The sequence below is a fragment of the Prionailurus bengalensis genome, chromosome B2 (assembly GCF_016509475.1).
Source record: "Prionailurus bengalensis isolate Pbe53 chromosome B2, Fcat_Pben_1.1_paternal_pri, whole genome shotgun sequence".
In the NCBI taxonomy this organism is placed as follows: Eukaryota; Metazoa; Chordata; class Mammalia; order Carnivora; family Felidae; genus Prionailurus; species Prionailurus bengalensis.
The window spans coordinates 132,424,979-132,449,954 of record NC_057349.1 but is presented as its reverse complement, the minus strand read 5'-3'; the positions used below and the strand labels follow the sequence as shown (position 1 = coordinate 132,449,954).

General features: G+C 39.6%; 1 protein-coding gene and 1 pseudogene across 2 annotated transcripts in view; both read right to left on the bottom strand.

Annotated features, from left to right (window-relative positions):
* Positions 1–24,976, bottom strand: part of ADGB (androglobin) — a 161,608-nt gene that overhangs the window by 727 nt on the left and 135,905 nt on the right. Inside the window, exons 30-36 of one of the 2 annotated variants that reach the window (XM_043592553.1) lie at positions 24,166–24,335; positions 17,192–17,368; positions 16,356–16,458; positions 15,843–15,902; positions 13,368–13,577; positions 7,043–7,133; positions 6,125–6,311 (exon numbers count right to left, since the gene is read on the bottom strand). In XM_043592553.1, the coding sequence (XP_043448488.1) occupies positions 6,125–6,311; positions 7,043–7,133; positions 13,368–13,577; positions 15,843–15,902; positions 16,356–16,458; positions 17,192–17,368; positions 24,166–24,335 (998 nt within the window). The remainder of the gene's footprint in view (positions 1–6,124; positions 6,312–7,042; positions 7,134–13,367; positions 13,578–15,842; positions 15,903–16,355; positions 16,459–17,191; positions 17,369–24,165; positions 24,336–24,976) is intronic. The other variant, XM_043592554.1, reaches the window with a different exon arrangement.
* LOC122490231 lies at positions 19,863–22,377 on the bottom strand (annotated as a pseudogene).

Sequence of the window (24,976 nt, the reverse complement as noted above, 5' to 3'; positions counted from 1 at the left end):
TTCACGTGCCAAATTACTGAGGCCAGATGAAAATTAGGTTATGGTCTCAAATGTCTATCAATACATGAAACACGAGAAGGCAACAAAGGGGTACAAGAGATTTTAACAGAACGGGGAATAAAAGCATCAGTAGGAGAAAAGAGAGAAAGGTGAAGAGATAGGTATGCGTTCAAATATAATCTATAAAACATGCAGCTCATTGTGTCCCTCACAGGAATTGTGCTAAGTTACTAGTTTCCCACATTGTTCTAGCCCCAATGAAATGTGTCTGAGCTATATTTGAAGAACTTTCAAATAATATCACCTAGTTCACTGGTTACCTTTGTTATTGTCAGTTTGGCTTTCATTCAAGGACACCAAACTGAATCTGAAATCATATCTGGGTCCCCTTCTTACTCACCTCTACTCTCACCGCCGGGATCAATTGATTCACTTGGTTTTCTGGACAATACATCCCACTGACGTTTCTTCTACTTCACTAGCTGCTCTGTATCAGTTGCCTTTGCTGATTTCTCCTTTTCCCCTTCATCTCTCTCTCTCTCTCTCTTTTTATTCCTTCATCTCTAAATGAGGGGATGGCCACATCTTAGATCTTAGGCCTCTTTCCTTGCTGATTTTATGTAGCCCCATTGCTTTAAATTCATTTCTCTACTGATGGGTCCCCCAAATTTTTTAATCTCCAGCCCAAACCTCTCTTCCAAATTCCAGAACTATATATGTAATTTCTATTCAACATCTCCATGTGACTGTAATAGATATCTAAGAATTCTGTTTTTTTTTTTTTTTAAGTTTATTTATTTTGAGAGAGAGCATGAGCAGGAGAGGGGCAGAGAGAGAGGGAGAGAGAGAGAGAATCCCAAGTAGGCCCTGCACTGTCAACATGGAACTCAATATGATGCTTGAACTCATGAATCATGAGATAATGACCTGAGTCGAAACCGAGGGTCAGACGCTTAACCAACCGAGCCACCCAGATGCCCCAAGAATGCTTTTTTTTTTTTTGGTCCAATACATATATCAAAAAATGTCCCAAACTGAAATCTTTCTTTCCTCTCAAACCATCAGATTTGATGGCCTCTCAACCCTATCAGTTGTTTAAGTGAAAACCTCAGAGTATTTCCTGACTCTTCACTTTCTCTTATAATATACCAAGAATCCATCAGAAAATCCTGAGTCTACTTTCAAAATATATACAATATTCAATTGCTTTTCACTACCTCCACTCTGCAACTTGGTGTGAACCACTGTTATGTGTCCAATGCATCCGCCTCCTCACAGATTTATCTGCTGTTACATGTGCCCCATTCCATACTTACTTGTTTTCCACACAATATTCAGAGTACTCCTTTTAAAACAGAAGTCCAGGGGCGCCTGGGTGGCACAGTCGGTTAAGCGTCCGACTTCAGCCAGGTCACGATCTCGCAGTCCGTGAGTTCGAGCCCCGCATCGGGCTCTGGGCTGATGGCTCAGAGCCTGGAGCCTGTTTCAGATTCTGTGTCTCCCTCTCTCTGCCCCTCCCCCGTTCAGGCTCTGTCTCTCTATCCCAAAAATAAATAAACATTGAAAAAAAAAATTTTTAAAACAGAAGTCCAGGGGCGCCTGGGTGGCTCAGTTGTTTAAGTGTCCAACTGCGGCTCAGGTCATCATCTCACGGTTTGTCAGTTCGAGCCTCATGCCGGGGTTTGTGCTGACAGAACCTATTTCAAGTTCTGTGTCTCCCTCTCTCTCTGCCCCTCCCCCACTCATGTGTGTGTGCATGAGTGCACATGTCCCTGTCTTTGTCTCTCTCTCAAAAATAAATAAACATTAAAAAATTGAAAATAAAATGGAAGTCAGATCATGTTACCCCTCTGCTCTTTAGAACCCTGTCGTGGTTCTGTACATCCCTCTGAATAAACGCTAATGTCCTTACAGTCTTTTGCAAGTCCTATGTGACTACCTTGTCTGTCCACTTCCCCCCAGTTCCTCTCTGACCTCCCCTCCCACTCATCTACCCCTGGCTCACTCTGCTCCAGGGGCACAGACCTCCTTGCTGTCCTGCCTCTAACGCACCAAGTGTTCACTGCCCCGGGGCCTTTACTCCAGCCAGTATCTCTTCTGAATCACTGTGTTCTCGTAGTGTTCCACTTTTCTTTTTTTTCAACACTTTCCCTTTCTATCATACCATACCTTGTATTTATATATTGTGTTTGTATTTTAGCGTCTTTTGCTCCACTAGTATGTGAGCTCCACAATGGCCAGGGTTTATCTTTTTTGTTCATGCTTAGGACAGTCTCTGATACAAAAATGCCCAGAAATATTTCTTGAATGAATAAATTGTGGAAATGGGAACTGTCAGAAAATGATAAACGGGTAAGGACAGTTTCTCTGTAGTTTAACTGTCCTTAAATATAGTTTATATTTTTTTTAAAAAGGTAATTTTCTTTTTAAAAAATTTTTTTTTATGTTTATTTTTAAGAGAGAGAGATAGAGTGCAAGTAGGGGAGGGGCAGAGAGAGAGAGAGGGAGGGAGGGAGGCACAGATCTGAAGCAGCCTCCAGGCTCTGAGCTGTCAGCACAGAGCCCGAGATGGGGCTCGAACTCTGAAACGGTGCGATCCTGACCTGAGCCGAAGTTGGACGCTTAACTGACTGAGCCACCCCTGCCCTCCCCACCCCCCCCACCCCTGCCAAAAAAAGGGTAATTTTCAAAGCTATAGGCAAGAACTGAGTTAATGACCTATTAATGACTGACTTAATGGCAACATTCTAGAAATGGCTTCCCTGAAAATGTTCACAAGTAAAGCAGTGATAACTAAGGGCCAATGTAGGTTTATGAAGAGGCTTTGGCTTTCTCATTTCACTTGCGTTTCTGATAGTATGGGTACAATTATGGTTCAACCTGTTGACGGTTTCCTGTTTCAAGAATGATATAATTAAAAACAGAAGGATGAACGAACTGATGCTAACCAGAAGAGAATCTTCTAGAGTGACTGTTTTGTCTTCACTGCTGAATTCTTCAAGAAATTTTGCCTGGCTTTGCAACTTGCAGAAGTTGACTGGAGACTGCAGAAGAGCTAAATGTCAGAACCAGGCTCTTCTCCACGCTTTGGGTGGAAGCAAAGCACTGTATCTACCACAATAAAATTGGCTTTACTAAACCTACTGCATGAGATGATAGTGGTGCAATATTAAGAAGAGAGAAAAAATCATCTAAAGGGTTTAGTGTAAAGTAAGTTTAATATATATCCGTAACCTCTTGAGGATAGGCATGCTTTTCTCCCATCTGATGAGAAATGTCGTGCTGACGATGTTTCTATTAAGATAGCTTCAATCAAAACTAGGATTTTTGTACCTCACACTTAAAGAATGAGATCTGAATTAAAAACCATCCCAGGTGATACGTCTTCCCTTATGGCCTTCCCATCTACTGCATTTTCTTGTCTTTTAAACACAGAAAGAAACTAGCTGATTGGCAATAATGAATTTCCCTTTTGTCTTATAATATTTTAATTTAAACTATTTTCTATACGATATGAACTGAATTTACATAATTTAAACATTCATTTATGGATTCACTGATTCATTTTTGAAACAAATTTCTGTGAAATAGACATCTCTTCCAGGTTTGGGGTATTCAACAGTGAATCAAAGTTCCTGTTCACATATGATCTATATTCTACACAAGATATATTTAAAATGTGTGCATGTTATATACATATATATGTTATATATGAATATTATATATTTATATATGATAAAGAAATACTTCTAATATTTATAAATAACATGTATCAAATACATACCTTCCCATGCTAAACCATGGTAAATCCTGTAAAGAAAATAATAAGGCCAGATACAGGTATACAAATCTTGAAGGGTGCTAATTGAAAAATAATAGCTTAGAGAAGATCTCTCTAATAAAATGGCAATAGATGAAAGATCGCAGAAAGTGAGGCTATAAACCATTTGGCTGTCTAGAGGAAGAATATTCCAGGAAGAGGTGGGAGCAAGCCAAAGGCTCAGAGGTGGGAACATGTCTGGCTATTAGTGGAAAGGTGAGGTCAGTTTGGAAAAAAAAAAACAAAAGGAAAGCATATAGAATCAGAGAGAAAAGATCAGAGAGGAAAGTGGACACTAGATTATAGAGAGCTCTAGACACCATAGTTAAGCCTTTATTTCTTAGTGGAAAATGAAGCCACTACTGGAGTGAGATAGTCCCACTCTCCATTTTAAAGATGTACTATGATCTGCACCAGCGCAGTTCATAAAGGGTCTGCAGTTGTTCTCCAGGCCTAGGGTAGCACTGCACTGTGTATTAGCATGCTAGGGCTTTCGTAACAAAGTGCCACAGACTGGGTGGCTTAAGGAACAGTAATTTAATGTCTCAGGGTTACTGATGCTAGAAATTTGAAATCACGGTGTCAGCAAGATTAATTCTTTCACTGAAGTTGTATGTGACCATGTGACTAGCTTTGGCCAATGCAATGTGACAATGAAATGTAACTGTGAGAAGGACCCTCTGCTCAACTTCACTGGACCTGTAGCTACAAGGAGAAATACTCTTTTACTGTTTTCATCCAGTGGTTGCTCAACAAAGGCCTATGGAAAAATCTGGCTCATTGCCTAGTTTTCCAAATAGAATTTATTGAAACACACGTAGGCGTTATCCTTGACTGAATTTGTGGTAACAACGGCAGAGTTAAGTAGATACAACATATGGTCTGCAAAGGCAAAAATATTTACTATCTGGCCCTTTATAGAAAACAAGTTTGCCAACCCGTCTTAAACCACTGAGACACTGTGGCTGTCTGTTACCACAGGATAAAATAGTTTATCCTCATGGTTAGAGCCATTTTGGCTTCTAACAGAGATTCCATTGTAGAAGGACATGATGGAAGCAGTGAGATCAGTCAGGAGGCTATGGCAATAGAATGGAAAACACTGAATAGGACACTCTGAATAGAAAACACAGACCATTTGGACTATGGTGGTAGGGGTAGAGAGAATGAAAGGTGATTGAATTAGAGATATGTTTTAAAAATGTTGGTAAACGTTGATTACGGGTTAGATGAGGGAGGTAAGAGAAGTCAAGGATGTCTCCAAAGTCTGTACTCTGAGCAATGGAAAGACTACAATTGCCCTTCCTGGGTGGGGAATATTGATGGAGGAAATGTTTGGGCTGACATGAAAGAGAGGGCAAAAATGACAAGAATGATAGAATAATGGATTTGGAGAGGTTTGGTTTAAGATGCCTATTGGACAAACAAGAGAAGGTGTCAAAGAAGCATATTCCTCAGATCAGCTAGTGCTGGAAACAACATAGAGAACCTAATGTCACTGTGGCTGAAACGTTTAGAAAGTCTTGTAGCCATCAGTATCTTTGGGAGTGTGTGTGTATGTGTGTGTGTGTGTGTGTGTGTTGTAGGAAAGAGGGAGGAAAAAAAAGTCTTTATCCACTATAGTGGAAGTCAGCGATATATATTTATCGAATTTTCCCATTACTTGTATGATACTTCCATTTTTAATTAAACTTGGTCTTCTTCACTACGCTAATCCACCCCCCACCCCTTTTTCATTTTGGCCCTTGTCTAAATAAAGCAACTTTAGTCTTCTGCTAGGGTGGAGGGACAGTCACCTGGCTACAAAACATTGAGTTGGTGATCTGAAAATGAACTACTTCTTAAATAGCTTCAAGCCAAGTAAAACCAAAAGTCTTGTCTTCCTCCCACCTCACCTCCATTTCTTCATGTGGCTGATGCCACCAATTGCTGAGCCTTTTAGGGATTCTATGGAGCGAATTGGATTGATTAAGAGCTTTTCTACTGCCACCTTACAATTTGGGTGCCTCAAGTCTATTAATACGTTCTTCATCCAGCTCTCTCTGTCAACTTCACAAGTATTTGGTCATTGTCTTCTTTCTCCTTCTTATTTTGTGGATAGATTCCCAATACTGCATTTTGGAGGGGTTTAAGGAAGTAAGTGAAATTAAATGTGTTTCACCATTTCTCCACCTTTTCTGAGGAGCTGACAACTAAATACTTTCAAAATGTCTTTCTACCCAGTCCTACATGATTCTATGGTATCTTTTCAACATTATAAGAGAATGTATCAACTCTGACCCATGGGTGTATGTTGAGACTCACCCGCATTTCCCCATACATCTCCAGGATTTTATCCTTTATTTTAAGCTGTTCCTCTTGCTCAATGTCTCGAATGCTGAGTACTCTGGTCCTATACTGTCGGAACTGGTGAACCTCTTCTGCCTTTTGCATTGCCTGCTGCTGGTTCAGATCCTCTGTTTGTAGCACAGGATCAGCGTCTCTTGTTTTTCTACAAAGACATCACAGGAGATGCATAAATCATTTGGGAACACTGCGATGAACTTTAGAATTCAAATAATTTAAATTCGTCTTGACAGTGTGGTAGACTGAATCCAATAGAATATTAGCAATAGAAAGAATACACTGTTATTTTTTGATTGGCTATGCTCCATTTACTGGTTCACTAATATTTTAGGAAACAATTCTAGAGAAATACCAGTAACATTCGAGCTCCATCTGATAAGGTGTTCGTGGGATTGGTGTTGGAAACTATGAGATTATTTTGGAGGTTTTCTTTTTAATTTATGCAGCTAAATAATGTTGAAATATTTTCAAACTTATAAGTATGCTTGAGTAACTATCTCTCTATTAATCCTATTGTCTTCTTCTTAATAAAATTGAACCTACTAAAAAATTAAATTAAATTAAATTAAATTAAATTAAATTAAACCTACTTAAATAATGCCAGCAGACCTAGCGGGAATTTTTTGTAGCTCAACTCCCCTTAATCAGCTTGCAAACTAAAATGTTAAAGAAAATACTTAAATGCTTTTATGATTGACTTAATAAAAGATTTGCTAAATGGAAGATGTAAAACCACGTACATCTAGAAATTTGAATATACTGAAAATATATTAAGCATTTAATTTCAAATTTTCACTAGTTTAGTAACTGGTTATCCCTGTATCAAAAATTCTGTGAACAGAGATGTTTGCATTAATCGTGTCTATTAAAACTTACCGTACATATTGTGTTATGTCTACACATTCTAGTGCTTTTCGAATAAGTTGTGGAGACATTTCCAAAATTGTTGGGGATCGCGAACGAGGCCCTGTTGAAAAAATAAGTCCTAGATTTTCAAAAAAGAATAGACACTAACAGACAGTTACATCTCATTTTAGTTAAAAATAATATCTTCTGTTTAAGAAAAACCACCACCATTTTGGGCACCTGGGTGGCTTAGTCAGGTAAGCATCCAACTTAGGCTCAGGTCAGGATCTCACGGTTCAGGAGTTCAAGCCCCGGGTCAGGCTCTGTGCTGACAGCTCAGAGACTGGAGCCTGCTTCAGATTCTGTATTTCCCTCTCTCTCTGCCCCTCGGCCACTTGCACTCTCTCTCTCTCTCTCTGTCTCTCTCAAAAATATATAAACATTAAAAAAAAACACACTGATTGGACTTACCTAATTTAATATTATTTTAATGTGACTTTATTTTAATGTGACTCAATATGATTTTATTAAAATTTAATGATATTTCGTATTTGTCCTCTAGCTGGTGTTACTGTACTTACAGCAAAATGAAGGAGATGGGCAAAGTGCATATACTCTATAAGCAGAGTAACAGAACGTTATCATGACTGTAGTTAAGTGAAGGTAGAGACAAAAAGGAAAAGTCCTACTGTACTTCATTATAAACAAATTAAGTGACCCAATATTGAAAACACTTAGTCTAGGCGTGAAAGGTCTCATAAGCATTATGGGGGTGGAATGTAAAAATACTTAAGACATAGTACTCTAATTCAAGAAACTTGTAGATCCAGCGGAGTGGGTAACATACACCGAATGCAAATCAAGTTAGCAGGAGATCTCTACCCCAGGGACCCATAGGTACCCACTAGAACGTACTTAAACAAGAGACTTTAGAGTCTAAAATAGTAACCATTCAGCCTTCCCAGGACATTTAATCTCCTGTTTAAAAATTTCTGGAGTATAATTTACATGCCATCAAATTCCCCCATTTAAATTTTTTTTTTTCAACGTTTATTTATTTTTGGGACAGAGAGAGACAGAGCTTGAACGGGGGAAGGGCAGAGAGAGAGGGAGACACAGAATCGGAAACAGGCTCCAGGCTCTGAGCCATCAGCCCAAAGCCTGACGCGGGACTCGAACTCACGGACCGCGAGATCGTGACCTGGCTGAAGTCGGACGCTTAACCGACTGCACCACCCAGGCGCCCCAAATTCCCCCATTTTAAAAGTGTAATTCAATATGTTTTAGTAAGTTTACAGAGTTGCGCTACCAGCGCCAAAACCCAGTCTCAAAACATTTCTGCTCTCCACGCAGATCTCCTGGGCTTTTTACATCCCCTCTCCATTCTCACCTCAAGCCTTGGGCAGACATCCATGGGCTCTGTCTCTACAGATCTGCCTTTCCTGGATATTCAATGTAACTAGGAATGGTAAAATGACATCTAACTTTTTAAAGAAACTGTCAAATTGGAGTGTTTTGATTATTGTTAGCTTCAAAGAAATTCTAAAATCATGAAGTAAAAATCCTCCTCCTTGGTTCTTTATCAAAGTTATCTTGATCATTCTGGGTCTTTTGCATTTCCAAATAAGTTTTGAGATCAGGATGTTAAATTCTATAAAATGTCTACTAGAATTTTGATAGAGATTATACTGGATTTATAGATCAATTTGGGGAGAATTGCTATCTTACTATAATGAGTCTTCTAGTCCAAAGCATGGACAGCCTCCCTCTTTAGATTTTTAAAAATTTCCATTAGTGATGTTTTGTAGTTTTCAGTAGACAAGTCTTGCGCTTTTGTTAAATTTATTTCCATACATTTGTTACTGACATTACTGTGAATAAAATTGTCTTAATTTACTTTTTTGATTGCTCATTGATAATATATAGACATAAAAATAGTTTTTATATATTAACCTTGTATCTTGTATTTTTTAATTTAGTTGTATGCTTTCAGAGTTTAAATTTTTTTTAATTTTTTTAAGGTTTATTTATTTTTGAGAGAGAGCAAGAGACAGAGTGTGAGTGGGGGAGGAGCAGACAGGGAGAGGGAGACACAGAATCTGAAGCAGGCTCCAGGCTCTGAGCTGTCAGCACAGAGCCCAACACGGGGCTCAAACTTGGGACCAGTGAGATCATGACCTAGGCTGAAGTCAGATGCTTAACCGACTGAGCCACCCAGGTGCCCCTAAAATGTATTTTAATTAATTGTTTTCAGTTTATTATTGCTTTTTTGGAGAGGATATGTCAAATCCATGCAAGAGGTCTCATGCCCACTAATCCTGCTTTTTACATGTGGTTGCAATAGCCTTCAGAAATATTGTTAAAGTGCTTAATGCATAACAACTTGTTAAAAATTATCGCTCATTCAGAAATGTAATCTAATGTAAACCTTTAAAAACATTTTTAAAATAATATCCAAATTATTTTTTCATTTTTCAAAAACATAAAGACATGGTCCATGTGAGAAAACAGAATATTTCAACTCTACTCCATTATTAAAACTTAAATTCAATCAAGTTTTTTATTTTATAACATTAAATAAAACAATCCTGAGGAATTAACATTTTACCATATGTTTTTTAGAAACCAGTAGCCGGGGTGCCTGGGTGGCTCAATCAGTTAAGTGTCTGACTTCAGCTCAGATCATGAGCTTGTGTGGTTCCTGAGTTCAAGTCCTGGATTGGTCTCTGTGCTAACAGCTCAGAGCCTGGAGCCTGCTTTCGATTCTGTGTCCCTGTCTCTCTGCCCCTTCCCCGCTCATGCTCTGTCTCTCTGTCTCTGTCTCTCTCTCAAAGAATGAATAAACATTTTAAAAAAAGAAAAGAAATCAGTGGCCAATAGTTTTTCTTTTTTCATTGTGATTGCTATGGTATCTAAAGTTCATTTGCTTTTCTTATGAACATACCTACTTATGCTGGGTATATTTTTGGCAGTTCAAACATGAGTGATTTCTATAAGACACCAACTCTGCTGACTTTGACTGGAAAGAAAATACTTTCTGATTAATGAGATGTTTGTGTTTTCTTACATCCTGCCAAGTAACATACATTTAAGCAGAAGAGGGTGTGGGAAAGGGACAGAAAGGATTAACTTTCATGTTCTTCTACAAAACTCTGTTGTGTCAGAAAAGCGTATAAGAGTACTATGACAGTCTTGTACCTCTAGAATAGTACAGCCCAAAGTGTGTGTGTGTGTGTGTGTGTGTGTGTGTGTAGGTACCATCCTTTGCAAACTGAGTCTCTATGGGATAAGTTCTGAAAGTGAGAATATGTATTTAGAAATATCTTTATAGTAATTGGTCATCACTGTGTCATTTTATTACATTTTTCAAAAGTGTCAGCTTTCAGCAGACTAGGGAAGACTGACTTCATCATAGGTAGTCTGAGAATCTCTGCTTAAGACCTAGTGATTGTGATGGCCTGGCAAAAGATGTGGGAATAAAGACAGAGATCACCTGCAACCTCTGGAAGAGGAATTGTCTAGAGGCTCCCAGAGATCAAAGGGAATTTGAAAGCAATGTTTATACTCTTGACCTTGATGATGGCTTTGGTATTGAGGAAGAATGCGTAGGAGTAAAATCCATAATGACATCATTTCCATGTCCTCTGGTACTACGAAAGAAATCATCTAAGTTACCTATTGTATGAAAATATAAAGTGGCAAGAATAAAGTAGTTTTCTGGGAATCACAAGTATCTCCAGGTGTGTAGAGGCCAGATCACCCAAAGCTCTCATAGGATCTGTAATCTCTTATGGGTGATGCTTCCCCAGGAGTGAGGGCCAGTATGACGGAGGCACCAACAGCAGAGGTGGCAACAACATACAGAGTTCCAGAGAACAGCTGGACAGCCAGACCCATGGCTCTCAAACAGGATTCCTTCTACTACCCCAGTACCTGGAGTACATGGTAGTGTTTCGGTGCTGTAAGATGTGCGGGAGACACAAAAGCACCCCTCTTCTCAGAGGGAGAGGGGCTCAAGTTTACTTGGTAGTGTGATTAAATTTATATTTTATTTTATATATAATATATTTTCATATTATTATATTATACATATGTTATATTATTTATATTCAATAAGAATTATAATAAAACACATTTAAGAATGTTTTGGGGGAATTTTGCTTGAGGACAGGCTGCTTTGCCCTCAGTCCACTCCTGCTCACATTTACCTTTCCTCCGTGTTTCCTGCCCCTTCCTTTCTGCCCCAAAGTACACTCTTTCATGGGGATGTGAACTTTAGTACAAAGGTATGAAACTCTGCCGGCCAAAAGTATGAAGACCTGAGAAGCAGGAGAGCCAACACTGACACAGCCCTTCACAGCACTGGTCTGGGGCTCAGAGTGAAAGTGAAAGCAAGGCGCCTGGGTGGCTCAGTTGGTTCAGCCTCTGACTCTTGATTTCAGCTCAGGTCACGATCTTGCAGTTAGTGGGTTCCCGCCCCGCATCGGGCTCTGTGTCAGCAGTGCAGAGCCTGCTTGGAATTCTCTCTCTGCCTCTTCCCTGCTCTTCCTTGTGCATGCACTCTTTCTCTCTCTCTCTCTCTCTCTCTCTCTCTCTCTCTCTCAAAATAAATCAACGTTAAAAAATAAATGAAATCTCCACCACCTGTGGGACACAGTACCCGAGGCTGGTGTGAAGAATCATGATTACATTCAATTTTTTCAACTTAAAAAAAGTTACCTTATTAGCACATAAATAAACAGTTGACCTCAGAATTTAATTGTATTTTCATTCCACAGGTTTCTAATCGAGTGTGGGGAAAAATTTGCCTTCTGTTAGAGATCACAACATGCGGAATTCCGAGAACTAGGGTTTGATTCACTACAAACTGTTTTGGCTTCCTGCCCTAGGGTGAGGCATTTATCAATCACATCAGTTTTGAGACAGAGATACCAGTATATGGTTTGTTTAGCTCATGGAGGCTCTAGTGAGATAATATATGCAAAACCACTCTACAAATTAAATGTTCATATAGAATGAGAAGTATTATTCTAATAAGCTTTAGTGTTATGTCATGTATGTTATTATTTATTAAATGAGTGCTTGCTTTCAAAATATTGGCTCAAAAATAAAATCTTTTGTAACTATAGTAAAACACCCTTTGAACTTTGGAATTTTCTTCTGCCCTGTGGAAATCCTTCAAGGACGTGTTTTAACCTTAAACAGTTTTTGATTTTAAGCTTCTCAGAGTGGTTTAGCCATTTGGAGAAGAGAACCATTTTTGGTGTTTCTGAGGATGCATCCTTCCAAAATATCTTTCTCTCCTGCCTGGGTTCTGAATAAGTAGGGACATAAAGAGTAAGATTGTACTCCTGATACAGGTATGGTTGGAGGACGTAGCTTGATGTGAAAGGCCAACCATCCAGGGTCACAGAACTTTAGAGCCAGCTGACCCTTGCAGCCCCCTCAGTCATAGGTAGTGCTTCCAACTCAGGGACTAGCAGGGGATTCAGGACCCCCTATGAGCAGCCCAATTCATTGTTTCAACCATATGGGACACTAAGTCCTTTACCAACAGAAAGTCCAGGAGTTGCTTAGGGGAAATCCTTCCACATGGAGGCCAGCATAGAAAGACCTTTCTCCTTAAAACCTTCAATCGAGGATTTACATTCATTTTATTTTTTATTTTCTTTAAAGTTTATTTATTTATTTTGAGAGAGCAAGCACACCAACAAGAAAGGGGCAGAGAGAGTGGGAGAGAGAATCCTAAGCGGGCTCCTCACTGTCAGCACAGAGCCCAATGCAGGGCTGGAACTCAGGAAAACTGAGATCATGACCTAACCGAAATCAAGAGTCAGACGTTTGAATGGCTGAGCCACCCAGGTGCCCTGGATTTGCACTCATTTTAGTGAATAAATACGAATCTCCATTATACAGAAATGAACCAAATTAGTGTGGCTCGTACACCACTGAAACTTCCTCCCCTCCAGAATTTTAGAATCCAAATATTTAAAACTTGTTATAAAAGGTAAAAAGAAAATCTACCATGTAGCATATCACAGATTAACAAAAAGCGTCTGTGTTGAGTGACAATGGCATATGTGGTCACTGCAATTTTATTTTTAGTATTTGTAGACACAGAAAAATATACAAAAATACACCTGCTACATTTGTTGGCCCACTTCTATCCCTAAGATAACTGGTTAGTAATGAGGTCCTTGAGCAGATTATCAGCTCTGACAAGCAAAATGAAGACTTATAAATCCAAAATACATATTTTTCCATTTATCACCCTAGACATCACATGTGTTTGTGCCTCTTCCAGAATTTTTATTTCCAAGTATGTCTTTGTCTCACAAATGAGAATAATGCTTACTGATATTTTCCTTCCGCACAGTCTGTTCCTCCTTCCCTGCTGGAGACGTTCCTCCAATTTCGCTGCTCACCAGTTTTGACCAGTCCTTCAAGCCCCTGGTCATCTGCCACTTCTTCCACAGCATACTCCCCAACGGCGGGATATCTTTGCTCTCTGAACTCAGGGAACCCTTTGCGTCTGGCTCTTTTATGGCACTTGAAGATGTTTCAACTACAACATGACATGTGCATTACTGAAAAAAAAAAAAGCTTGCATTCTATGAAATCATATCCAAAAAGTAACCGGGCTAGTGGGAGCACAGATTTGGAGCAGACTTGAAATATTTGTCACCTCTAAGGAGCACTAGCAAACAGCAATCATTGGTCCCTCAGAATACATTGTGGATGGCTCAGGCAACCCGTGTGTCTGGAAGCTGCCCCAGGATATGAAAAGATTACATAAGAATAGAGGCTTTTTGGAGGTGAGACATTACAAATGGAAATGGGGTCTCTGAACCACTGGGGCCACTGCTACGCTGGGCCCTGGAGGAAATACAACCTGCCTTGTGTAAGAAATGTATGTGAATGGGATTCTCATCTCTGGAGAGGGGAGCCCTGTGTATAGGTACTTGTCTAAAGTTATCTTAAAATAGAGCAGAGATCAGCTATTGCTTGTGAAGTAGGAAAGTTTTTCCTTCATGCCATAATTCTACTCTCATTTTTCTAGATCTTTATGCCTAGGAAAAACCATGTAAAACCTACCCCAATTCCACAGCACACAGATATTTCCCTCCTATTTATGAACTGCAGACAATTTAACTGACATTATATTCCACTTTGAATAAAAGGTGATGATAGGTTAATGCGCAAAACCTGGGAGAAATGTTGAAATAAGTACATTTAAAAATAATAAAATTGGTACACCCCTAGAGCAAAACTGATGAACTAAAAAGGGATTAAAATAAAATTTATTCCAGGAAGTTTAACTTAGATGAAGTAGACAAATCTCTTATAAAACACAACTTACTAAGCCTGACACAAGAAGCAGTGGAACAGCTTAACAGTGAGGAGTTTAAAGTGTATACTGTCTGAGTCCAAATATAAGAAGTTCAAGAACAGACAAAGCAATACATGGTAACAGAGGACTTAACCTTGAGGGAGGAAATGGCTGAGGGAAGGGAAGGAGAAAGACTCTGGGGATGTATTTATGTGTTTTAGATCTTGATCTGAATGGTCATTCCTGAGTGTATCTGCACGTAAAAATGCATCAAGCTATACAGTAAATATTTATGCCTTAACTGCAGGTACGTTGTAGGACAAGTTCAGGCTCCTCGGAACCTTGTTCTCTACCAGGTCTTGTCCTTGGCTCGAATCCTAGTTTTAGCAAAGAATCCTGTTAGACTAATTTATCAAGTATCGCATTTCCCCCCCCCCGCCCCACCCCTGCTTTGATATCCAATCTAGTTCCTCTCTTTTTCCACCCTCCTAACCATACCTAACCAAGTTTTTCTGAGTAACTTCCCACCCACTCCCTGCCTATTTGCTATGAATCCCCATTTGTCCCTGTGGTATTCAAAGTCGGATTCAACCTCTCTCTCCTACTACAACAGTCTTGACTCCTATTACAAGTCTTGAATGATCTCCCTTGCCATTTTTAACAAGCATCCAGTGCAACATTTTTCTTACATATAATTTAATACAACGTTTAAAAAATAATAAAATCTAATTAAGCAATACAATTTAAAGTAATAAAATCATAAAATCATAATAAAACCTATCCACCTTTGTGTCGTTAATAGGACATGAGACTTTAACCCTTAGGAAAGGGAGTACTTTAGCAGTTAGAAATATTTCAAATCCCAACTCTGTCACGTTTTTAGATGTGTGACTTAGGAGCAGTTCGGGGACTCTAAGCATTGGTCTCTTTGTCTATAAAATGGGAATAGCAGGGTCTACCTCATGGTTGCTATAAGTTAAAATGAGATAAACAAAAAGTGATGTGAGGAATGCGCATCCCAAGAAAACAAAATCAGGATGATATTTGTTATTCATACTCCTTATATGAAAAGTTAAGAGGCGTTATTATCTTTATAACAATTATTGAATTATACTCCTGTAGATGTGACCATGGAAAAGCATGATTTGGGATGTGAATGCGGTCAGCCTCCCTGGGTGTCCCAGTGAGGTTGTAATGGGCCAGCCAGGTTTTTGTGAGAAGGCACTCGGGGTCATGGGGAGCTGTTTGCAAGCTGGTTGTGTCTCTGGGTATCTTATGAATTTAACAAATTACAGAGCAAATTACTCTGGGCCTGTGTTCTTATTGGTAAGTTGAAAATAACATTACAGATCAGTGGATTGATGTCTTAACTGGAATAATTAATATTTTCAGTTTCAGGCCCACGGCAATCACTCAATAAAGGCAGTCTGTTTTATATTATTGCTATTATTTATAGTTATTATTACTAGAAAGGAGCCAGAGTAACAGCATCAGGCCTACCTTCAAGTTTACACACTGATACCTTTGAACTATGTTGCATTCTTATTTCTGGTTTCATCTCTTGTTTGTTTGTTTGAGAGAGAGAGAGGAGGGAGGGAGTGCATGTGAACTGGGAAGGGGCAGAGGGAGAGGAAGAGAGAGAATCCCAAGAAGGCTCCACGCTCAGCACAAAGCCTGACGCAGGGCTCTATCCCACTACCCTGGCATCATGGCCCAAGTGGAAATCAAGAATGGGACGCTTGACCAATGAGCCACCCAGATGCCCCTGGTTTCATCTTTTCTGAGATGGAGAAAACCATATCTACTTGGGGGGAAAAGTAAACATCTGCTAGGCAAAGAGAAAATGTTCCAGGACCTGTTTTCCTACAGGATTGTACGTAACTTTTCACAATCCTGTAGGCAAACAGCTTGTCCAATGCTTTCTTTTTACCCAGGGTGATGCCCTGACTATCTTTTAAGAGGTGCAAGGAGCAGTCTTGTGCTCTGAGGTCGCGGGGGGCAGAGTTCACTGACCGTCCTCTGGTGCTTTAGTTTGGCATTCAGATATAGGCATACTCTCAGCATCCGGAATTTTCCTAATGAACCGGCTGAGGTAATGCAGGCGAGCCTGGGAAGCCTAAAGAACAAACACTGTCAACAAACAGTATAGGCAACAACATCTTAACAGTACATGAAACATGTACCACTTCAGCAGTTTGAACTAGTGCATTATTATCAGATACACTCCAATTCTGAGCCATCCGTAATTTTGACGGTTATTTTTGCGAACTAGGGAAGCAGCAGTCCTAAAGCAAATACACCAGTCATGCAGTCTTAGATCTAGCTGTTCCTGAACCTTTTTTTATCTGGCTTAATAACCCTGAGTTGGGACATGAAACACATACAAGTAATAATGGCCCACTATGGCAATGGTTCTTACATAAAATACAGTGAGGGGAAACCATGAAGTATGTATATTCCACAAGGGGAAGCAATGCTGTTTATCTAGTCAAGGATGTTCAAAGTACATGAAAGGACATATTAAACATTTTTATGTTTTCTTACTTGGAGTGTGAAGGACAGACATGGATATGGCCCACACGGTGTGGAAGGATGAGGGAACCCACGGTTTGGGCCAATAAGTGGCACCACTATGCGCTTTGCTTTTGCGCCTCATCTGGTACCAGTCATCTGCGCAACATTTCACGATTTGTTCAGATGTGGTCTTAACATTTAGTTAGTCAGTGTCTAACAAAATCCCAGATATCACTCCTAAAGGAAAGACTGTGTGGTTTCACCATCATGGCTCTCCCTTCAGACCAACGCCTGGGAGTGGAAAGGTAAAGAACAACTTTTCAAACTCAAGTGACCTTGATAGCCCTTCCAGGTTCAGTCATCTCCCAGGCTTGCTTCATGGCTCGGATTTCATCTGCTCGTTCGGTATCTTTTTTCACTTCGAAACTGTCTGCTTCGTTGTGCTCGGTGACCAGCCTCAAAATCCAGTAGGGTTTATTTGGGTCTTCTTGTTGAGGGTGAAAAGTGGACATCTGATAAATAACATACAAACCTTTGGGTCAGGTGTTTTGCTCCATTCAAAGGGTTTGAATTTTACCTTATGATCCATAATTTCACTACTAAGTATTTACCAAGAGAAATGAAAACACATGTTCACAAAAATGCTTGGAGAACATTCATTACACCTTACTCTTAAGAGCCAAAAAAGGAAACAATATAAATGTCTACCAATTGGTGAATAAATGATCATCTATCCATATGATTGAATACTATTTAATATTGAAAAGTAATTGGGGCGTCTGGATGGCTCAGTTGGTTAAGCATCCGACTTTGGCTGCAGTCATGATCTCATGGTTTGTGAGTTTGAGTCCCACATCAGGCTCTGGCCTCCAGCCAGAGTCTGGAGCCTCCTTCAGATTCTGTGTCTCCTTCTCTCTGCCACCCCCCCCCCCCACTTGCACTCTGTCTCTCTCTCTCTCTCAAAAATAAATAAACATTACATTTTTTTTAAAAGAAGTAATAAACTACAGAAGTATACCACAATGTAGAGGAATCTCACAGATAGACATCATACTGAGATAAAGGAGCTGAGCAAAAGAGAATACATTTTGCATGATTCATGTGTATGAAAATAATGGAACAGTCAAAACTGCTCCCTGGGGTAAGGTATGAAGATGACAGAATCCATTGCAAAGAGGTTTGAGGGATTCCCAAATTATGGAAATGGCCTGTACTTTATTCCTTGATAGAGATGCGGATGTGGATTACAGGGTGAATACACTTGTCAAAATTCATTGAATTGTACATTTAAAATGATTGCATTTCACTGCATGCAAAGTTTACATAAAAGCTGTAAACAAAACAAAACAAAACAAAAACTAAATTACATTGAGGGTTACCTAGTATCTCTTTCCAAAACATGAGGGCAGGGATGATAGATCATTTCCAGGTGTGGATATACGGAAGGTTAACTTTTTGATATTTATGAAATCATTATGAAAGTTAACATTTTGATATTTCATAGGATCATTTTCATGAACCATAGGCTGAGAGCAGATCGACATAGGGCTTGAAATGTCTAGACAAGTGAGCCTCATTGGTGAGTGTCTGGTAGGGTGAGAGGCTTGAATCTAACATGGTTACTAACACTTTACATAAGACTGAGACAATGTCAGTTACCCAGGTTAAATGATACACGGGGGAAACAGGGATCAGTAGGGTCACTGAATAAAGTTTTGTGGGCAGTTTGCTTTCAATCTTACCAAAAAGATCTTGCTTTCTACAACATTCCCCTAATATTTGGATGAGAACCTAAATCTCACAATTGGAAATTCTTTTATTTCTTTCTTTTACACCACAGTACAAAGGATTTTACCGTCTTTTATATTACTTGATAAATGAATTTATCAGAAACTTCTCTGGGATCAGGAAAGGGAGTATTATGAAATATTAAGGGGTGGGGGGCACATGTCTTATAAATAAGTTTATGGATTGAGTTAAGCTCATTTGTTTAAGACTTCAATAGCATATTTTGTTGATGATACGAATATTTTCTCAGTGAGTTCAAATAATTGAAACACTGAATTATAAATTGAAGCTACGTTTAGAAAAGTTAACACACAGCATTGTCTTGAAGCTTCAAGGGAAAAAAGTGGTGAACTAAAACCACTTCACCTCTGTTTTTTAAACAAACAACGTTAAAATAAGCTAATTTTATTAAATTTTTAAAAATATTTATTTATTTTTGGGAGAGTGCAAGGAGCAGAGGGTCACAGAGATGGGGACAAAGGATCTGAAGCGAGCTCTGTGCTGATTGGCTGATAGGCTGACAGCAGCCAGCTAATGTGGGGCTTGAACTCAGGAACGGTGAGATCATGACCTGAGCCAGTCAGACACTCAACCGACTGAGCCACCCAGGTGCTCCCAAATAAGCTAATCTTAAATAGAAAACTGTACCTGGTCCTCTTATATTTCAAATACAATAATCTCTTTATAGAGAAACTTCCCCTTTTCCCTATCCATTTAGATATTGCAATAAAAGACAGCATTTGGATTGGAATATGTAGCCAGTGAAAAAGTAAGTAAGGTAAATTTAAGAAATTAGCTTTTCCACATGAAATAAAATCAATGATCAAATAAATTCGACACGATCATGGTGACTAAGGTGAAAATACAAAGTATAATATAAAAGTTTCCAGTTTCTGGTTTGGCACATATACTAATACATTTTCAAACAGGAAGCATTATAACTGCAGTGTCTGCTAAAACCGACTAGCACAATATTAAGATTTCTAAAGCTTAGTTATTAATATCTTAAAACGTAATTCCCATATGAATTCTGTAACCAAGCATGCACTTTTTGCCGTGCAAGCTAAGCCAAGCACCATCTTTCTTTCCCAGGATTCCCCAGAATTCATGAGTATCTCAAAGTTAACTCAGATCAGATCCCACAATTCCTTCTTAAATGGTAGATCTTCTGAAGAAGCTTTTCAGTTTCCAGAATATATGCATATATTCATTACAATTTCAAACAGAATGAAGGCCACCATCCATGTCAGTTTTTTGTTTTATACAATCATCAATTTTCTGCAGAATTGCTTTTTCTTGACTTCACATTTTTGCAAACTTTTTAATTTCTTCTTCAGTTCTTTTTATGTACCTCAACCCTTCCAACTGCACTGATTCAGCTTTTCATTTTAACTGTCATCTAGAGGTATCTTTTCACACAATATAGGGCTAAATCTAAAGTAAGTGTCCCAGGGCACCTGGGTGGCTCAGTTGGCTGAATGACTGAGTCTTGATTTCGGCTCAGTCTCGGTGATGGTCTCATGGTTGTGAGATCGACTCCCATGTTGGTTTCTGCACTGACAGTGCGGAATCTGCTTGGGATTCTCCCTTTCCCTTTCTGCCCCTTCCGTTCCTCACTCTCTCAAAATAATTAACCTTAAAAAAAAAAAAATTCTCTCTCCCTCTGACTCTCTTTCTCTCTTTCAAAAAAATAAAATAAAATAGGTTGCAGGAAGTAATAAATCATCAAGTACTATAAGGACTTCTGTATCTGTAGCACCGTTTATGATATTAAACAGTTTGGTTTTCTAGCTTGTGTATGTTGTGGTGTTTCTCACATTTGTCTTATAATTCCCAATGCCTAGGGACACTACTATGCGTGCTAAGGGAACATCTGGCCAAAGACGTTTAGGCGACGTTTATGCTTGGGCAGCGCTCATACCTATGAGTTACTCAGAAACAAGCCACCTTGAAGAAGATCGTTTCCCAAATGCATGCTCGGCAAAGTGGCCTGGAGCAGCAGATGTGGCTGAAATGGCCTGCCACACTTTATAACGACAGCTGCCCAAATCGTGAGAGCTGACTCCAGGAAAATGAGCGTCGTTTCTGCACACAAAAGCCTTCCGCAGATTCCCTGTTTATCACGGCCCTTAACTGCAGCCACCTCAGGACGCGCAGGATTTCTGCCTCTTCCAATCGTTAGTGCATTTTCCATTCTAAATCTTCAACGTATTTTCCCACAGCTGACTCATAAAATGCATGGCTCCAACTCATTTTGACTGCTTTAACTGTGACATTTTGTGAAAGCATAAGTGATACGAATTTTTGATGAAGTTCCTCACATTCATCCGGGGTCCTGTGAATTAACCCCCACAGGAAAGCTCATACAGCACCAGTGTTTACACCTCAAATGCAGTCATAGAGCTTCTAAGTAAGTTCGACTAGTTTTTGAAGTATCTAAAAGTGCCCCTCTACCATCAGTGGTGAGAATTTGGACACCTCTTCCTTTCACTGGATTCAGGTAGCCAATTAAGGCCTGAAGGGCACCATTCTTTTCCCCATTGTAATAAATATGGACTAATTCTTTCCATGGAAGCCATTTGTCTTCCCTCGGGAAATTCTAGTAGATGAAAAGTCCGTTCTTCAACTCTCTTAATGCAGAGTTGTGGGTCAGTTGTTCTTAATGTTTGAACTAAGCCCGGGTTCTGTCATTAATACTCACCCTTGCAATCTTCTCTTGCTGAGTAGATGAATTCTTCTTCTCTTCTGCTTTTTTGCCTTTGCCATAGCCCACTCAGCTTTAATCACCTGTTTTTGTTCTTCTGACTCTTCTGACTGAATGATACTTTGATTTGGGGGTAAGCCCTCCATATAACCAGCTGTCAAGCTTCTATGCCTTCAGTGGGATAAGAAAGCAAGTTAGCAGTACTTTGTTTAGTAGAAACTGGACGAATGTCAGCTGTCCCAGTGGGGCTTGAAGACTTGCTCATGGAGTATAAAGAAGATTCTGAGCACAGTTTCTTGTCAGTCAGGATGTCAGGACCTGGAGAAAACCAGATTTTTCTTCTCCAATGTTTTGTCTTCAATTTCTGATTCATCCTAGACATGTTTATGTTCGTTTTTTTGAGGCATTTTCCCCTCGGCATGTGAAGTATGAATTAACATGATTTGACAAAAATTGGAATGACTTTAAATTTTGTGGTTATACTATTTGTGTAATAAAAGGCTTTACTCATCATGACTCTTCTTTTCTGGAAAACTATTTTCTGCCGATTGAGCACTGTATCTTCTCAGAGATTTTTAACCAGCCGCCAACTGATACTTTTTAAAATATCCTAGAACTCAGCTTACCTTGAGCTAAATGTGAAATCATTTCATTCTGATTGTCCAAAACAGCTTCTGAAACAAACTTCAAAGTACTTTTAAAAATAGGACATACAGATGCTCCCTTCTGTAAGTCCCTTGGGAGAAGAAGTGCTAAGTTTCCAAATCCCAATATGTAGATTGGGGGTGCTTAAAGAGTCACAGGGCTTACCACAACAATCTGCTTCACTTTGGGCCCATTTACATCTTATTTTGCTTGTATGAAAACCCTCTTTGTAGACCGATGTGACTTGTCCTGCGAGTACAAGAAATGCAGCTGCTTGCTTCTCGGCTTCGCAGGGGACTTCTTGCGTCATGGTTTGTAGGTTGCAACCTCTCCAGCAGCAGTGGTGGCTTGCCTGTTTCCAGCACTGGCATTGACAGGGGCCATTGTGCGGCAGCTGAGTCCCCATGAAAGTAAGAGCACCAGCCCGGGGGCCACGTGGTCATTTCCATTCCAACCCCCGCAGAGGTCAGGTTAAGCTTCTTTACTTCACAGTGTTTCCAAGAGTAGACTCCAATTAAGAAATTAAATCTTGGCAATGCAAGTGGACAGGATTTTCCACTACCGGAGTGTAGGACAGCTGACCGTTATCTCTTCTAGTTTGTTAATTTTCCTTCATTGTCCTTTACTGGTGGTCTCAACATCCTTCCTCTTCAGTTGATTCATTTGCAAACTTGAGAGATAACCTTTGTTCCTTCTTGTTCCTGACCCCCATCTTGGGATTAAGAACTACAGACAGCAGTCGGTTAAGCGTCCGACTTCAGCCAGGTCACGATCTTGCGGTCCGTGAGTTCGAGCCCCTCGTCGGGCTCTGGGCTGATGGCTCAGAGCCTGGAGCCTGTTTCCGATTCTGTGTCTCCCTCTCTCTCTGCCCTTCCCCCGTTCATGCTCTGTCTCTCTCTGTCCCAAAAATAAATAAACGTTGAAAAAAAAAATTAAAAAAAAAAAAAAAAAAGAACTACAGACACTGTTTCCTTGATAGTTCTTTTTGGTCCTCTGCTTCTTTCTTACCTGTACCTGCTATACCTTGCCCTCTCTTGCCTAGACTACTGCAGTACTTTGTTGAATGATTTTCTCCATCTCTAGCCTTTCCCCTTTAAAAGTATACCTTTAAAAGCCACCAGGGTATCTGAAATGTAAATCTGATCATGTCAATACATTTTTTTTTACCCCCCCTTCCCCCGTCCTACGTCTACCCTGGCTTAACTTACGCAGTGATCACCAATGTTGGGAAGATTTTGTCCTCATAGGTATTTTGAGTTCAGTGCTTTTAAATAACCTGAATTTGAGTATATTTAGGCCTGTGCTTGTATTTCTCAACTTTGCCCCACATCCTCTTCCTTACCCCTAATCATTGTAATTACCTAACTGGCCCTGAAGGAATTTGGAATCGTGACCTCTGGGCTGTAGACAGAGTCCCAGCCTCCTAATCAAAATTAAAGGTCCTCCCCCTTCTGACCCTTACTTACCCCTCTAGCCCCATCTCTCAAACTTTAATGCTAAAGAAAAAAAAAGGCAGATTGTGTAAGATTTCACCTTAGAAGTCTTTGCTCATTGACTCAGGTCAGGATTTCGCTGCTCTTGGAGAAAGAGGCCAGAATAAGTACAATATCTACCATTAAAACCTCTGTTTACCTTCGGTCTCTTCCATTAGACTGTAAGTTCTTTGAAGATAGGGACTGTGTAATATTAATATTAGAAGCCCAATGCCCCAAAGCAGTGTCTTACAGACACACATGTCTTAAAAGTTTGATTAATGATTTTTGATACTAAACTAGGGCAAGGAGCTTGCAGAAGGTGTCCAAGGAATTTCCTTAATTTATCTAGTCAGTTGCTAGAATCAAGGAGATGGAATTTTTCAGTTTTGACCTCAGGAGAGATAGTCAAGTAGGGACCCAATGAATCTACATTTATTAAGTGACTCCAATAAAAAAAAAGGGGGGGGGGGCGCCTGGGTGGCTCAGTCGGTTAAGCCTCCGACTTCAGCCAGGTCACCATCTCGCGGTCCATGAGTTTGAGCCCCGCGTCGGGCTCTGTGCTGACTGCTCAGAGCCTGGAGCCTGTTTCGGATTCTGTGTCTCCCTCTCTCTCTGACCCTCCCCCGTTCATGCTCTGTCTCTCCCTGTCTCAAAAATAAATAAAACGTTAAAAAAAAAAAAAAAGTATCACACCCACCTGAGGCTCAAAGCGAGGTGCTTGTTTTTCTTTGGCTAACTTTTCTTTCTCAGAGGACCTCTCTTTGCCTTTTCTTGTTTTGGAAGTTCCTGAAGATTTTTGCCCCTCACTAATAGTATGGGAATCCGGGCTTCCTAAGGTAATTAATTCCTCATGTTTCTCTCCATGAACTAGAGAGACATAAAAAAGAAAACCAGTGAGTCGTAACAATAAAATCATGTCATATAGGAAAAGGGGAGCAAGTCAGGGAAGAGTTGTTAATTTAAGAGGCTTGGATTTCTTTTCTTTTTTAAAACAAATATTTTATAAAGATTCTCTTTTACAAAATCATTTTATAAAGATTCTCTTTTACAAAATCATTTTATAAAGATTCTCTTTTACAAAATCAAGAGGTAATTCACATGCCACACACTCACCATTTGAAGTGTGTAAATCAGTATGTTTTGATTTAATTGCAAGGTTATGCAAAAATTATCACCATCTAATTTGTTTCCAATCTGGATGCGTTCAGTTCATTTTGTTGCCTAATTTCCTTGGCTAAGATCTCCATTATAATATTGAATTCATTTATCTCTGCTATAATATGTGTTATTCTCTTCCCTCCTGCTTTCTCCAAGCAGGGTGTGAAGGGTTTTTTGCCTTATGTGCTATTAATTCTTTCTAACAACTAAATATCCAAGTGGCAGAGGGACAAATAACATTTGTTGAATCCCTACAATGTTTCTTTCTTTTTTAATTCTCAAACCACCCCAACAGGGCAGATTCAGAGAGGCAATGAATTTTCTTACGTTCCCCCAAGTGGTTGGAATTC